General features: G+C 29.0%; 1 protein-coding gene across 1 annotated transcript; it reads left to right on the top strand.

Moving 5' to 3' along the window:
* Positions 1–1,384: 1,384 nt before the first annotated feature.
* Positions 1,385–15,467, top strand: LOC113373726 (whirlin-like). The gene is made up of 9 exons (XM_026614004.1): positions 1,385–1,398; positions 2,959–3,255; positions 4,686–4,822; positions 6,825–6,955; positions 9,469–9,771; positions 11,238–11,426; positions 11,924–12,099; positions 12,707–12,881; positions 15,348–15,467. The coding sequence occupies exons 1-9, from the start codon at positions 1,385–1,387 to the stop codon at positions 15,465–15,467; spliced, it is 1,542 nt and encodes a 513-aa protein (XP_026469789.1).
* The last annotated feature ends 797 nt before the right edge of the window (positions 15,468–16,264 follow it).

Here is a 16,264-nt window from a genome sequence, read left to right as displayed (position 1 = left end):
ATAATTGCAACAAGTTTTCAACAAATAACACTTCTTGTTGAACTATGAAAATAAAACTTTTAAAATTGGTCAACTTTGAGAAGTCTTTTAAAAAATGTGCTTAAGTGTCTTAGCAAGTTTCATTAATTAATAAAAATTTTAGGGTGAAATATTTAATAAACTCTAGTAAAAAAGTAAAAACTCGCCACGAGTTTCTGGGACACACTGTATAGTCTTTCTGGTCAGAGTACAATAATTCCTGACTTACTTGATAAAATGCCTGTCAATATAACACAATTGGGTAATATTTGATTTTACTTTATGTATCTTAGGGGAGATCACGTGTTTTAATTAGTGGACTGTATTTTTGGTTGATTAATTTTCTTATCACCATAAAAAGTGAATGAAATTAGTATCTAATTTGTGATTGTATTCATACTCAAATTTACATTTCGTTACTCTCACACTTTTTGCTAGACCTATACCAATAATCAATCGGTATTTATATATGTATATTACCAAAAACACAGGCCTAAAAATTTTTTTTATTGGTGTATCAAATGTTAGAGCTGATTCTTATAGTATTTTTTGCGTCTGATTTCAAATCTGCAAACCATTTTTTGTATCAGCTCTAGTTTTGAACTTGGTAAGAAGTTGCCGAAAACCAGGTCCATTGTAGGTCGTCACGGAAAAGAACTTTTCACACTGTGTCAACTAATGTCCCAACTAAGGCCAAATGGGTCTTGTAAGTTTGTATGAACGAGTTGGCATATCTCATTAAAATAACATTCTGAATTGTATTACTCTTTTGTGTACTTTCATTCCTTATATATCATATATATCATATCTTGGAAACTGAAGCTCATAGAAAAAAGACAATATTATTTTTGAAATCAGCGCTCCAAATATACTTAAAACAGCATTAAAATCGTCTGCACCATTTTCTTGTTGGCCTGTGTATCAATCGGCACTTATATGTGCAACTACCAACCTCTAATGATCACCAAAAGTGCACCCCGTTTTGTTACATAAGTGGCTGGTCAAATCTTGACCATAACTAATATTGTATTTTGTTATACTGAAATTATTTTTGTGAGATTTACGAATCATCAGGGGCTTCAACCCCATAATGATCCATTCAGATGTTCATGAATGTTCTCTCTAATATCTTGTCCTCTCTCTCTCTGTTATTATTCAGAAGAGGGTTTGCTGTTATGAATTTCAAAATGGTTTGCTATAAATAACCAAGGTGTATAAATAGGAACGAAATATCATATTACCGTCGAGGTCCCGGAAGCAAGCACCTATTTTGTAACCGGAACAGGACGTCCTGAAAGGGATGCTTTGTTCGCAAGTGTTATATACTTCACCAATATAGATAGTGTTACGTAAGCTATCCACTAATATGACCTCGATAAGGTAACATATGGCTTCATTTGGGCATGGTTTTACAAGCTAATATTTATAGAGATACATTTTCTTGTTAAATATATGCAAAAATAATCGATACTCTAAATAAAAATGAACAAGGAAAATAAAAAATTATGTGAGTTTACTAATTATACTTTAATTAAAGTTTAAATTTGCAATTGGACTTTGTGATTATTAAGCTCTGGTATAAATAACAAATTTGCAAAGTACATTTTTACATATATTTTTACCAGCAATCAGAATCTTACGACCTATAAGCTGTTGAGCTGAAACTTTCCTTTATTTTGTATTCTTAAATAGTAACCCAATTGGTTATGGTTGATGGTTGATCCATCCATATTTGATGATTTTTTATTTTTAGAATTTATCTAATATGGCTGAGATTTTTTTTATTGGTGCTGCAATGCCGGATTAAGGGCTATTTTCACTTGGAAACATATGGCTATATATGAAATTTCTGAGTGAAAATCATTGTCACTGCTGCCTGACAACAGGCTGCTCAATGTGGGTATCGAACCCAGGACCTCTGAATCCATCCGGTCGATCTTAACTGCTTACCTTTTGCATATCTTTACGTTTCAAAGGTTTCTGAAAATTTTGACATACCTTAGAAAAAATGATGTATATGTGTGTGGTGTGTGTGTATGTTTAGATACAATTTTTCTTCAAAGATTTCTGGCGCAGAGATCAACCGACTTTTTTTTTCTAATTGAATGATTTAATTATTCAAAAAACATTCTATTCCTATTGATAAGAAGATGTGCTGATTAGTTTTTGGCAAATTCTGGTCTAGCCGTTTTGATTATATGGTGCAAAAAGTGCCAAAAACGGTAATTCAGTTTTTGAGAGCGTCGGATTTGAATTATTCTCAATACATTTTACTTGTATTGGCAATACACTTATTATTTGTGCTGACGAAATGAAGAATTGCTTACATTTTAGGGAGGTAGGTCTAGCGATTTCGGAGATACAGAGGAAAATGTAAAAAAATATATATTTGGCGGTCTAAATATTTATTAGACATATGAACATCAATTGGTCAGATATTTTATAAAGATTTTTAAACAGGAGTACTAATTATGTTACTTTTTTGGGCTCCGTAACTTTTAAAAACTATTCAAATAATTTTAAAATTTTCAGAATTTTTTTTTTAAATTTTTAAAAATATGCAAAATTTTATACTTTAAATACAAATTTTAAATTCACAATTCAGTTTAACAATGTATATTTTTAATATGCGTTATTGTAATTGGAAGAAATATATCCTCAGATGGATTCATTCATGGCATATCTTCTTAATGTAAACATTTTCAAGTGTTTTGTGCAATAGATTGCCACTGTATATTAGTTATATGATCGAGTACATATATAGTAATTAATTATCTTTTTGAAAAGATTTAAAATAATTGTTATTAATCATTGATTAATATTTATTTTGATTTTTTTCGAATATTTAATTCTAGCACGGGAGTTCATCAGCAATTTGCCTCAAGGCACGATGCCATGCACCACTAGTTTTATTATATATTACGTTTTCTTTTTTCTCAGAGGTTCCTATCTCGGGCAATCATCAGGTGCGTTAGGAGGTTCCGTATCCAACTTTCACGGCGGTGCATATGGAAGTGCATCAACCACCAATACAGGCGCAGTCTCATCAATCAGCGGTAGTACGAGGCACGCAGCGAGTTCTGGATCCGCTGCCACCAAAAAGCGGCCAATTTCTCCGGAACAAGTACTGAGGTTGTTTGGACCCCAAGGAACTACTTCCAGAACGGGTACGGAACGCATGGCTGGCAGAAGAGGCCCTTCGCCGGCCAGTAGTCCACCGAGTACGACGCATCAGGTATTATAAATTATAGACACCCTATTTCATTATTATAAACACCATGTATTTATTATTCTAAATACTAGGTTGTAAGTAAAAAATTTGACAAAGTTGCTGTTCGATTTTTAGTAGCGCTATAGCCTTAACAATTATTGTAGTCCCACGTGTAGAAACTAACCAATTGTTGAAGGACCAGATTTGGCAATTAAATTTGGATGCTATTCGCACTTTAATTAATTTACTTGAGTAATTATAATTTTCAAATCGTTAGCTTCAAACAAGTCCAGTATTAATCACTTGGTCATATCATTTTTGTTCCATCATTATATTGCATTTAATTAATGAATGAACCTTATTATGCCAAATATATTAAATTCATCTAATTAATTTTGTTTTTCAACTGGCTTTCAACATTTCAATTTTTGCATGTAATATGTAAATTGTCTTCAAATGCTTGTTGAATATGGAATATGTATTTTACAAAATAATTTAATAAGAAAGTATGCAAAATGCATTATTATCACGATATATATATATGACGATGTAAGATTTTCTTTGATTTTCCGCATGACAAAATTTGTTTTATTATCAAACATATCCCAGGAATTTCTGCTATATGAAATAACCAACAGAGCCCATTTATTTCACAGAATTTTATATATGAAATTTTATTATACCATGATATTGCACCAAACTTTTTTAGAAAAAAGAGATTTGCACTAAAAAAACAACTCTATAACTTGGGATATGATGATAAAATTCATATTAATTTCGAATAATAAAATTAGTTTTGAATACTTTGAAGTTTGTTAGGATCTCGTTTATCACAAAACTTCATGCATACGAGTTATTTCTATGAAATTTAGTATTTTTTACTCATTGCGATCTGAAAGTTTGCAGATAATAAAATATTAACGTGGAGTGTTTGCTTCTGACAAAGAACAATCGTGAACTTTTGCTATATTTCTGCAGGAACTGAAATGAATTTAATTTGTTCATTTAAAGTAGAGTTTAATTATTTAATAAATACGATTGTTGGTAGTTGTTGGAATATTTATAATTTTTAATTGGTTTTTTAACCAATTTACTTCATTTGATTACTCTAATCTATAGTTTTTTGCAGTTGCATTGGTATATATTCATTATTTGTGGATTACGTCAATTTTCTAAATTTTTTAAATTCTTTGAAAATTTTAACTTTTGAGTTCTCTGCATTATAGCTATATTTGATTTGTAAGCACATCCCCAGAGCTCAATTCCGTAGGTCCAGATTGGTTTAATAATTGATTTATATAGCAGCAACTTATTTTCAACAGAGAGCTGAGACTTTTTACGCAGTAGCCATTCAAATTCTTTCATTTTGATCATTATTTGCTGCTAATTTACGTCAAAAATAAAAAGAATTCAATTTATATTTAATATTTTATTTTTTTTATTTTCAGCCTACTACTTATCGTGAAAGGCCTATTATGCAACAATCTGTTCCCAACATTCACGAATTGTGTACGCGAACAGTTTCTATGAGTAGAGATCCTGTGGATGGTGCTCATGGTTTTGGAATCTGTGTGAAAGGAGGAAAAGATGCAGGTTAGAAATTTATATATATATATATATATATAATATAATATAATATAATATAATATAATATAATATATTTAATCATCACGTAATGATTCTATTTGCTGTTGAATGTATACAATACAAATGAAATATTTCTAAAAAGAACATCATTCATATATTGCAACTTACACACGGTATAAATTGAAAATTCTGTATGCTGCAAAAGGATATTCTGTGAACCAATTAACATTTATTTTATGACCTTGTTTTATCATATATGGCTTAGATAACAGCAATAAACTTTACAATCTATTCTGCAATAAAAGTCAGGACTATAGTTTTAATACTGTTTGGGTTTTATGACTTCAAGTCGACAGCTTGCTTATGACTTGGATTTACAATAGGTAGCTTTTATTCAATATCATTTCGTATTTTTAAAATTGTTTCTCAATATAGAGAAAGATACTTTCACATCTATAATTTATAAGAGCTAGTTTCTCAGCAACGTATTTTTATGCAATGGTAATAAGAAACTTAATAAAAAGCACATGATTTTTCATCACAAACATAAAAACATTAATTTAAATTAATTAATAATAATAAAACATGCTAATAAAAATGTAATTTCACCAATTTCAAAATTTCTTCATATAAAATCGAAAACATTTTTAGGGCAAATACTACTACCTATATGTGTTATTTATTATTTTGTATTTTACATTTATATACAAAAGGCCATATAATATATGTAAATAATTATATCATACACTGTTTATTCATACACATATTTATCATTTAAAATATAAAGCAAGAAAGTGGCTGACTCTCAAAACAACAAGAAGAAAATACATGCATGTCAACATGACATTTATCACAAAAATACCTTTTTTCGCGTCGCGTCATGTGTATATATTATAAATCACAAGCACGAAAATTATTTTTCCTGTATAAACACTAATTTCCCTTCAGACTGAAAAGTAATGGATTTTTTCACTTCGTTGAGTTTCTGCAGTCTTTTTTGTTTGCCAATTCTAGCATATGAATGAGGATGTTTTGTTTTTCTTATAGAGCTACATGTTTTCTATATTGAATCAGTATATATTTTAACCCTTTCCACTCGAATGCCGCCGCTCTGGCGGCAAAATACATATAAATCTCGCAATTCGCGAAGAAAAATTCGACAAAGCGTTAAATGTTCGATGTAGCTAGAAAATCTTTCTAGTATCTAATACACGATATGAATTAGTATTGCAATTCAATTAGTGAAAAACTTTACAAAAGGGCTTTTCTTGTAGAGTAAGTTATAGTAACCAATCGTAAAATATTTTTTTGCATATTTTTACGTTTCAAATGTTTCTGAACATTTTGGCATACCTTCGAAAATATGGATGTATGTGTGTCTGCGCATGTATTTATGTGTGTTCGGATACAATTTTTGGTCCACGATTCTTGAAGCATGGATCAACCGATTTGAATGATTCAAAAAACACTCGATTCCTATTGACAGGCAGAGAAACTAGCAGTTTTTGATCGATTTGGAAAATTAAAAAAAAATCACTTGTATTTATGAAATGAAGAACTAATTAAATTGTTGGGAAATCTAATAAATCCAATAATCCAATAAATAACATTAAAATGGCATTTGGGGGGTTAAAAATAATCAATAGATACATGCACAAATTCTCAGATATTTTATAAAAATGTATATACTAAGTTCAAATTTTGTTAAATTTCTTTAAGTTTGTTGGATCACTTACAAAAATCACTTGTATTTACGGAATGGAGAACTGATTAAATTGCTGCGAAAGCAGGTCCAGCGGTTTTGCAGATCCAACAAAAAACGTTAAAAACTGCCCTTCAGCGGTTAAAAATAATCATTAGATATATATATATATATATATATATATATATATATATATATATATATATTAAATTCTCAGATATTTTATAAAAATTTTAATATGTTCAAATCTTGTCTACATTTCTGTAGGTGTGCAAAATGTTTCAAATTTAGTATATTTTTTTCCAGGTGTCGGTGTATATATTTCCCGGGTTGAAGAAGGTTCTGTAGCAGAAAGGGCCGGACTGAGGCCTGGAGACTCCATACTAGAAGTGAATGGCACGCCTTTCACTGCAATTTCTCATGATGAAGCTCTTAAGGTTTGTTTTAAACAAAATATTATTCAAAAGATAAATATAAAAATTTTGGCACTACCAATCAGTGACACATTCACAAATGCTTATCTATTACAACAAATGCTTATATATAACATATTTTTTTATTTCTGCTTTTAATATCCGTAGCTATATATGATTTTTATTTCATTTTAACCATTAAACTACAATTTAAATCATAATTGACAGCAATGCGGCTTTGTGAACGTAATAGTGCAGAAAAGCTATTATTTCAAATACTGGGAATCCATTAAAATAGTAATAGTTATCGACTTATACTTGTCGAGTTAACGGATGTCTTTTAAATTATTCAAAGTCACTTATTTATTTTTAGTTCATTGGACGTAGTTGTTGGTTACTAACTTTGAATTCAATTTATATCTTCGCTATATATCAATAGGGTGAAACGAGTTTTAAAAGTGAAACAAAGGAGAAAAATATAGATTTTTTAACGATACTTTTTTTAAACTAAAAGGTGAAAGTTTTGGAGCTAGCCATCATCTTAATTTTCACGACGTCTCGATCAGGAGACAGAAACGGAAAATTATCAATATTCATAGCAAAAGTATTTTTTTTTTTGTTGGTTTTGGTTTTGAGCTCTTTTATTTAGTTTATGATACCGTTTATGAATCTTTTATTGTTTTCAAACATTCATATTCCATGAATAACTTTATTCAAGTTTTTCTGCATTTTAGTTAAAGAGAAAAAGGTTGAGAATATTTTAGCATTTGTTGCAGACTATCTTATATGTGCGAACGTTTCTTATCCCTTCTTCTTTCTTGCTCATAAAAAATTTAATTTGGAACGACATTACTCGCCAGTCCATCGCACTTTCAGGAAAAATCAATATCTAACTAAAAATATATTAAATCTACTTTAGAACTTTAGACAGTTTTTAATCGTATATTTGGAATCGGTTTAGTAGCAAGCTGACGATATATGTCCAGTTAAATTATAGAGATAATAGATATCATATTAATATATTAGAAATCAGATCATTAGGACATATTTGAAAAATGGTTAGGATACTGTGAATATGATTTGATTTGTTTGATTATTTATTTATATTTTTTTATTATTTAGTATAAAATTTTATTTATCATATAAGTTGCATATTAAATGTTAACATTTTGTTTTCATTATGAGTAGAATGACAACAAAAAAGAAAAATATTACATCTGGAAACCACTTTTAAACCTGGTATAAGCAGATCTTAATTCCAATTCCAATTCAATTTTAAATTCGACTTTATCAACAACCTGTTTGAAATTTGAAATTCTTAGAAATGGAAATAAATATATCATTTTTGTATCAAATCAAAAAATTTTGAACCAAAAATTAAAAAGAAAAAAAATTTGATGCGTTGAAACTGTATGTGCGTAGAACATTTACTATGCAAGGCACGATATTTTAAATAGTGAAAGAAAACTAATATATTTTATTTTTTTTGTAGTTGAATATTGTTTTTTATTAAGGTATATTCTTATCAGATATTGAACCTTTGTTGCTATTTTTAATGCTTCATGCTCTTCATCTTTTTATTCAAAAAAACGCTTGAGCTCATATTTAGATTCATATTCCTACATAATATATATTTCTGTAGAAAATGAGATAATTTGGTTACAGGAGAAAGCTACGTTATTATTATATTTTTAAATTAAATTATAGGTTGATTATCATAATTTTAATTAAATTAATCATGTAATACAATTTGGAAATTATTATTTTCAATAATAATAGAAAAAGAGCTATGAAGTATAAAAACTAAAAATAAAAAATAAAATACAAACATTCAAAGTTTATTATTTATATATTTCAGATAAATTAAATATAATTATTTTTATGTACATAGTTATTTTTGTATAATATTGACTTTGTCCTAAAATAAAACATGAGGCAATTTTCCGCAATTAAGTTGATACCATTATGATTCAAAGTTTTGATGAACTGCAGTGAGAAAGGTGCGGCCTCGGAAGGTGTTCATAAATAAACTTTTCTTAAGGGGTGAATCTAATTATGATCTTAGAAAATGGAAGTTTTCGGTCGCCCGACATGTCGATCAATACTGTTTAGCATGGCTTTAATGTTTTTGTTCCTGCAATAAATTTAGATGAGATTCCTATATGATTGTGGCTGATAGATATTGAGACTGAATTCATTTAATTATCATTATTTATTATATTAGGTAGGGCGGGGCACAAAGTTACATTTTGACTTTCAATATAGTATAAAATAATTATCATCTGTCTGTTTTTCCCCATGGGCGGATATATATATATATATATATATATATATATATATATATATATGTATACATATATAAATATATATAAATTCTATAGCTATGTTTACATGTAAAGGACTGCACATTACACTTCCATATTTCATCTATACCTCTCAAAAAACAATCACGCACTCACTAAACCTCTTTCTATGTTGTGCTTGTAAATTCTTCTGTCTCTTCACTTTATTATTCTGACCACCATTCTGATGGACAGAAATGTACACAGATGCTGAAGTCATGCAGGCATCTAAGTATGACAGTACGAAGTCCACCTTCTTTGCCCATGCATCTGCAACAGCAGCCGTCTCTTCAGCAACAACATGTCAGCATACCATCGTCGCACGTCGGATTGCCACCAATTGGCGGTGTCTTGGGAACAAATTCTGGAACCAATCCTGTAGTTCTGTCTCCGAGCGCACCTATTCCTGTCGGAGCGCCTTTTGGTGGCAGCGCCCCGGGATACGGAGCAACTGTTAGGCAAACGTCATGCTCGTGGATGGACCGTCAAGGGAGACCGGTGAGTGTAATACTTTGTACTAGTAATTGAGTAGATTAACACTAGTTTCGAATTCGATCCAGATGTCGGCATGCTTGATATCAATCAGTAGTGATGTCAGGTTTTTACTTGAGATTATTGATGTCAAATATGATCTGAAGTGAAGAGGTTTTTTGGAAGCTTTTATGCAACATATATGCACTGTACCTATAAGTTTGACAAAAAGAGGAATAGTTAACGGCTGTATTGCCTTCTCAAAATTTACCAGTTAAAAAATTTACAACAAAAATAACTTACACAGCATTATACGTCTTGTATATTTTTAACTCATGAAGTAAATAGAGATCTTAGTTCCTACTTTAATAATTCCACATTTGAAGAAGAAATGATAATAGAATTAGTTCAAACCTGAATTTCTAAAACCAGAGGTATTTTTTTATCAATTATTATTGTTGCTTTTTCTGATAATTATGTTCATGTGTCTTGTCGTAAAGATTTCAAAACCGAACGTACAACGAAATAAATGTAAATTCAAAGTTCGTTTTGCGCATGAAAGAGCTTCGTGTCAAAAGCATTCGTGCTACGCCGACCATATAAATTTTCTATGTGTGCATAATGGGGAGATTGCGGTCTTTCAGGGTAAATATATGCTGATTAGGTTCTGCTTGAAGCTGGTCAGCAGTAAAGTTTATCTATTTATTTGTGTAAATAACACGACAACGTCTTTGTTATTATGCGGCAATATTTTATTCTATTCTATTATTAGTTATTTTTAAAATAATCTGCGAATATTCAGCAGAATGATGTAAACCCTAATAGCTTATAGATAGCTGTACATATTTTTCCTCACTTCTTAAGTTGATGGCAATGTCAATTTTGATAAAAATTATATATATATATATATATATATATATATATGTATATATATATATATTATATATATAACTATATATCATAATATAGTTTTTTCAATATCATTCAAGAAATATATAATTTCTTTGTTTCTTTTACCATGACCAATATTTTTTAAATACATTAACAATGTAACTTTATACAACAATCTTATACACGATGGAAAAAGATGCTTTAATTTGGCCCTTATGATATCAATCATGAGAAGTTTACTATGCATATTCAGATATTTTATATATAGAAAAATTAAATTTAAAAAAATCCAACAAGATCCAAGGACCAGTGTTATAATGAATTAAATAATGAAAGGCTAGAATTTTTTTGCTTTCTAAAATTTGCTCATGGCATAGAATCCCCAACATAAAAAAATAAAATGCTTCAAAACCCAAATAATAATATTACACAAATAAAGAAAAATTAAAATATATTTTTGCAAGAAATACTGAATCTAATAAAATTTAAAAAAATGGAATACTGGCGCTGAGGATATATATATATATATATATATATATATATATATATACATATATATATATCTGTGTGTGTAACATATATCGTTTATCTTACATTTTCAGGTTTCACCACCACCAGACTCTAGTATGGGAATATGGTCAACTCGAGATAGAAGTGTACGAAGGGTAGAACTCTGCATTCAGCCTGGTCAATCTTTGGGTTTGATGATCAGGGGTGGAGTAGAATATCAATTAGGAATATATATTACGGGAGTCGATAAAGACAGCGTCGCTGAGAGGGCCGGATTAATGGTGAGTTGACTCATTAAAAGTTAGTAATGACTAATGATAAAATCAATATTAAAAAATATCGTTATGATTTTATACATTCTGATATCTAAAGATTCCATTACTAGAATATCCTGTTCCACTGCAAAATGGACCTCCCAAACAAAATTGGATATTGCATTTCTCAATATCATCATTTATTAACGAAACGAACATACTCTGATGCCACATCTAATTGGCAAAGATATTTTTTTCTCATAATAATGAATTTAATTGTCTCAGAGGCAATAATTTTGTCTACTCTATATTGTATCTATATTTTAAGGTTTATGTCAAATAATCAATACTACTTCAAACTGTCTCCATATTTACCATCAAGTTCAATCATCTGGTGTGATCTCTTGCACATGACCATTTGCTTTCCTGAAAAACATTATGTATTAATATACCTTTTAATAAATAACATATTATATATAACTATTTGGTAAGAAAATAATACAAAATTTTTCCTAATTTTACAGATTGGTGATCAAATTTTAGAAGTAAATGGTCAATCTTTTCTGGACGTGACGCATGATGAGGCTGTGGGACAGCTGAAATTTCATAAAAGGATGTCACTGGTGGTTCGGGATGTTGGAAAAGTTCCTCATTCCTGCACTGCCTATGACAATGAACCCTTCGATCCCGCCAGTCCGACGTTAGTATGAAATTATTATATTCGTTAAAATTTCGTACACTATACTCCTATAGATAATTAATTTGAAGGACTTTCAAAAGATATTGGAGCATTTTTATTTATATCACTATATTTTGAGATAATAAGTGAAATTTCTTATTGCATGATATCTGGTAATCTAAGACAGATCGAAGAAATATGTCAAATTGATACTTGTAAATCAAATTCACAAAAAATTGGTAAAAAAATTGCCTGCATATTGATTTTTTTTTTCAAACTGTACGAATTACGCCTGACCAACGATTATATATTCTACTGTAGTTTGTTCTTTATCTGCATAACAATTAGGATATAATAAATATGAGTTCAACAGCACTCTAAACCTTCCAATTGTTTTAGAAGCAACAAGGACTTATACCACAGATTTTTTATGAATCTAGTCGATAATTTATTTATTATATGATTCAAATTATGTAAAATAAAAACGAAAGCTTTTGGTCAATTTTGTTGTACATAATTGTGTCCGATTTTTGTTGACTGTATTTGTGTGGAATCAATCTTGTGTAAAACTTAATTAAAAACATAGATAATATAATTAACAAATTAGTCATATTTTATTTATTTTTAGGTCTAGACAACCTAGGTCGCCTGCTCAACAAATGGTAGAAGAAAAAGCTCGTTCTTTACTACCCCGAGCAGAATTCAGTGCACTATGTTACTACACGCAGCAATATTGCTCAAGAAGTATGACTTGCGAAGCCTTAGTCACAGTACTGCAAGAAATGCTAAATACACCAGATAAGGTAATAATTGAAAATTCTTGAACCGAACCCATTAAGTGGCATTATACACCATTTACTAATTTTTTAAAAAAACCTTGAATGGATTTCAAAAATTTTATATTTATTTCATATATCACATAATCATATCAATCAACCATTATAATATTAGGCAATTTTTGTTACCCTGCGATATGATTTTGTAGTAGGTATAAAATTGAATTTGATTTTTAATTGAGAATTTTGATTGAGTGACAAAATTGTAGATATTATATATACTATAAATACTATATACTATATATATACAATACATATATATATATATATATATATATATATACAGTAAACCCTCGCTTTACGCGGCAAGTGCGTACCGTGCAGTATGGGAACCGTGCTATAAGAAACTCGTATTTAACATACAATTCAGGCTAATTCGTAGTGCGTTCTATGGAACCTTACATAGTGCAGTATGGGATCCGTGCTATGAGAGACTCACAGTTGGTACAAATCGCACCATTTTTATCGCGCTGTATGGAGACCAAGAAATATCACTTGAAGTAGGAGTAATACGGACGAAATGACATTTATGACATTGACACGATTGACACCTTATTCAAAAATTGGCGCGACGCAGTAGTCAGCTCAAACGTGTTCTTAGGCGGCTATTATATAAACAGGCATGTCTAAAAGATAAAAGTCAATAACAAAATTTACATCAATACCCTTTTGCACAACGAACTTATGGGCTGTTGACCAAATACCGTGTAATAAGAAGTCCGTGTAGTCGGAGGGATGTCGGATTTTTAGCTCCGTGTAGTATGGAAACCGTGCACCCAGAGTGCCGTGTAAAGCGAGGGCCTACTGTATATATATATATATTATAGGTACTTCTGCTCTCCAAAGCAATCGTTTTTCCCAATTTAAATATCAACCTTAGAAACATGCACTTTGTATGCCATGTTTTATAAGAAAATTACTTCAAGTTCTTGGATTAGAAAATTGCTATTTATTAACTCCCATAGCCTGCATTTACTTCAGTATTCCGCCTCTGATTTTTATACAGATTATTACCTACTAATTTTACCTTGGCCTTCATTATTTGATTAAAAACTGCTTGAGATGAAATTTTTCTTATATATATATATATATATATATATATATATATATATATATATCTTGATAGTTTTTATGACGTTGAAACATATTTCAAAGTAACTAGCAGCCCATTCGTCGAATTAATTTGATTTCAGTCGAGTATTTTGCTCAGTATGGGCGTGTTTCTTGCCTCATAATATTACATTTCAAAATATTTAGTCAAATTAGTTTTCAAATCTTTTAGTTATTCATAATTTTTTCCAAATAAAATATTTTTTTCTAATATGTTATAAGTTTAATTTTTTTAAATAATTTTTTTTTTTTTTTGAGTTTTTGTCCGGTGTTGCTGAATGATGACACGCATCTTGTATCGAAACGTATAAATAAAAGTTTTTAATACTTTATACCTTTTTTAATTCGACGAATGGGCTGCTAGTTACTTTGAAATATATATATATATATATATATATATATATATATATATATTTATATATATTCTAAAATTTTTCCTATACATAATAATTAGAGGCATGCTGCATAACCTGCTTGTATGAAAGTAAAGTAATTTTTGATAATCTTTTTATTAATTAATTTAATCAACAGTTAATTGAACAATAATTACATAATTACATAATTAATACAGTGCTAAACAATTTTTTTCTATTATTGATAAAAAAGTTTCAGGCTTTATCCATTTTGTATAAGCAAATAATGGTTATTATTTATATTAGCATGAGGTTTGAGTGAAAATTTATCAAATTGTTCATTATTCAATATCATACTTATTGTCTAAAGCAAAAATAATTAGAAATTATATTAAAACTAGATGACCCGACAGACGTTGTCCTGTACCCATGACTACAATTTTTTAATATAATATACTAATATTTACAGTTCACCCAAAAATAATAATTATTGTTTTTTAAATTACTCTTCACACCAAAATGCATATACATTTATAATATGAGCGATGTTAAATGTAGAACGGGCTGTTTTTAGAGTTTTAGGCATTTATTCGTTTTTTTCTCGCCGTAAAAACCATTTATAACAGACATTTTAAAAAAAGAATTGGCCAAATTGGTCCAGGCGTTTGTTGAGTTATGCGCTTACCAACACATCTTGCTATTCATTTTTATATTATAGATATGAATCATATTTTCGGTCTAACAATTTGCTCCCAATAACCAATTTTTTATTAATAAGACTTTTACCAAATTAATGTTTTTAAAAAAATATATCTACTACTTATTATGGTATTTTTCGTTATAGGAGCATGATTTCTTGATAATTTTAGAAACTGATGTTAGCTATCCCGAAATACATTTTAAGATTATTTTAGGTTAAACTAAATATCTTGTATTACATTTGTATAGCATTTGGTTTTTCTTTTTTCAGTTAACACTGATGACAGAGCTCCGGGAAATCATTTTACCAGAAGATCGAGTAAGATTTGATGAGCTAGTATACAGAAGGGATGCCCACATCGATCCTCATGCTCGGGTGAGTATAAATTGATTTTCAAAGACAATATTTGGCCAACGGATTACGTACATAATCTTAGATTTCGACGCTTCTACATGTAATTCAATGCAGATTTGCCTCTTATGAATAATGGTTTTAGTTAAATTGAATTTGCACCCTTGCGATTGCATTTGAATACTTGATTAAAACTGAAATCGCATCAATTTAATGTATTTTTAAAATTTATATCATTATATCATATTATATTATTTTTTACATATTATATTATATCTTACATATACCAATGATAAACTAGAAATCGAATTAATTATATTAATATTAATAAATTCTCATCAATAATGATGTTAATGATATCAACAATTTTATAAAAATTAGTCACAGTATTTAGAAAAAAATAGAAGGAACGTATAAAAAATAAGCAAATTTAGAACAAATTCCACCAAATTTAATTTTTTGTTTTCTAATTGAATTTGTAACCTCTTTACCAAGTATTTTAAACGATCACTTATTTTTTGTTCAAATTGGAGTAAAAAATCATATTAATTAAATGTTTCTGCAGAATTCCTTATATGCATTGTATAAATGGTTGCTAAAATTTTCGGAGAAATTTGATTAATAGAAAAATTAATCTTGCAACATTTATGAATGCTCTAATAATGATGAGATCTCATAATTTTGATATTGTGATAATATAATTTTAACTATCATACTCTAACATAAGTACTATCAATTTTCAGCAGTGTTATTGAAAATATATTTTTTTGCTAACATATTTTTATAAATATTAACTTATTTGTTTTTTTTTGAAATTTATAAACTAAATATTTTAT

The sequence above is a fragment of the Ctenocephalides felis genome, unplaced genomic scaffold (assembly GCF_003426905.1).
Source record: "Ctenocephalides felis isolate EL2017-DRISC unplaced genomic scaffold, ASM342690v1 CF-g0.4_SCAFFOLD_01604, whole genome shotgun sequence".
Classification (NCBI taxonomy): domain Eukaryota; kingdom Metazoa; phylum Arthropoda; class Insecta; order Siphonaptera; family Pulicidae; genus Ctenocephalides; species Ctenocephalides felis.
The sequence above is the reverse complement of the archived record's forward strand: the minus strand, read 5'-3'. Positions and strand labels throughout refer to the sequence as shown.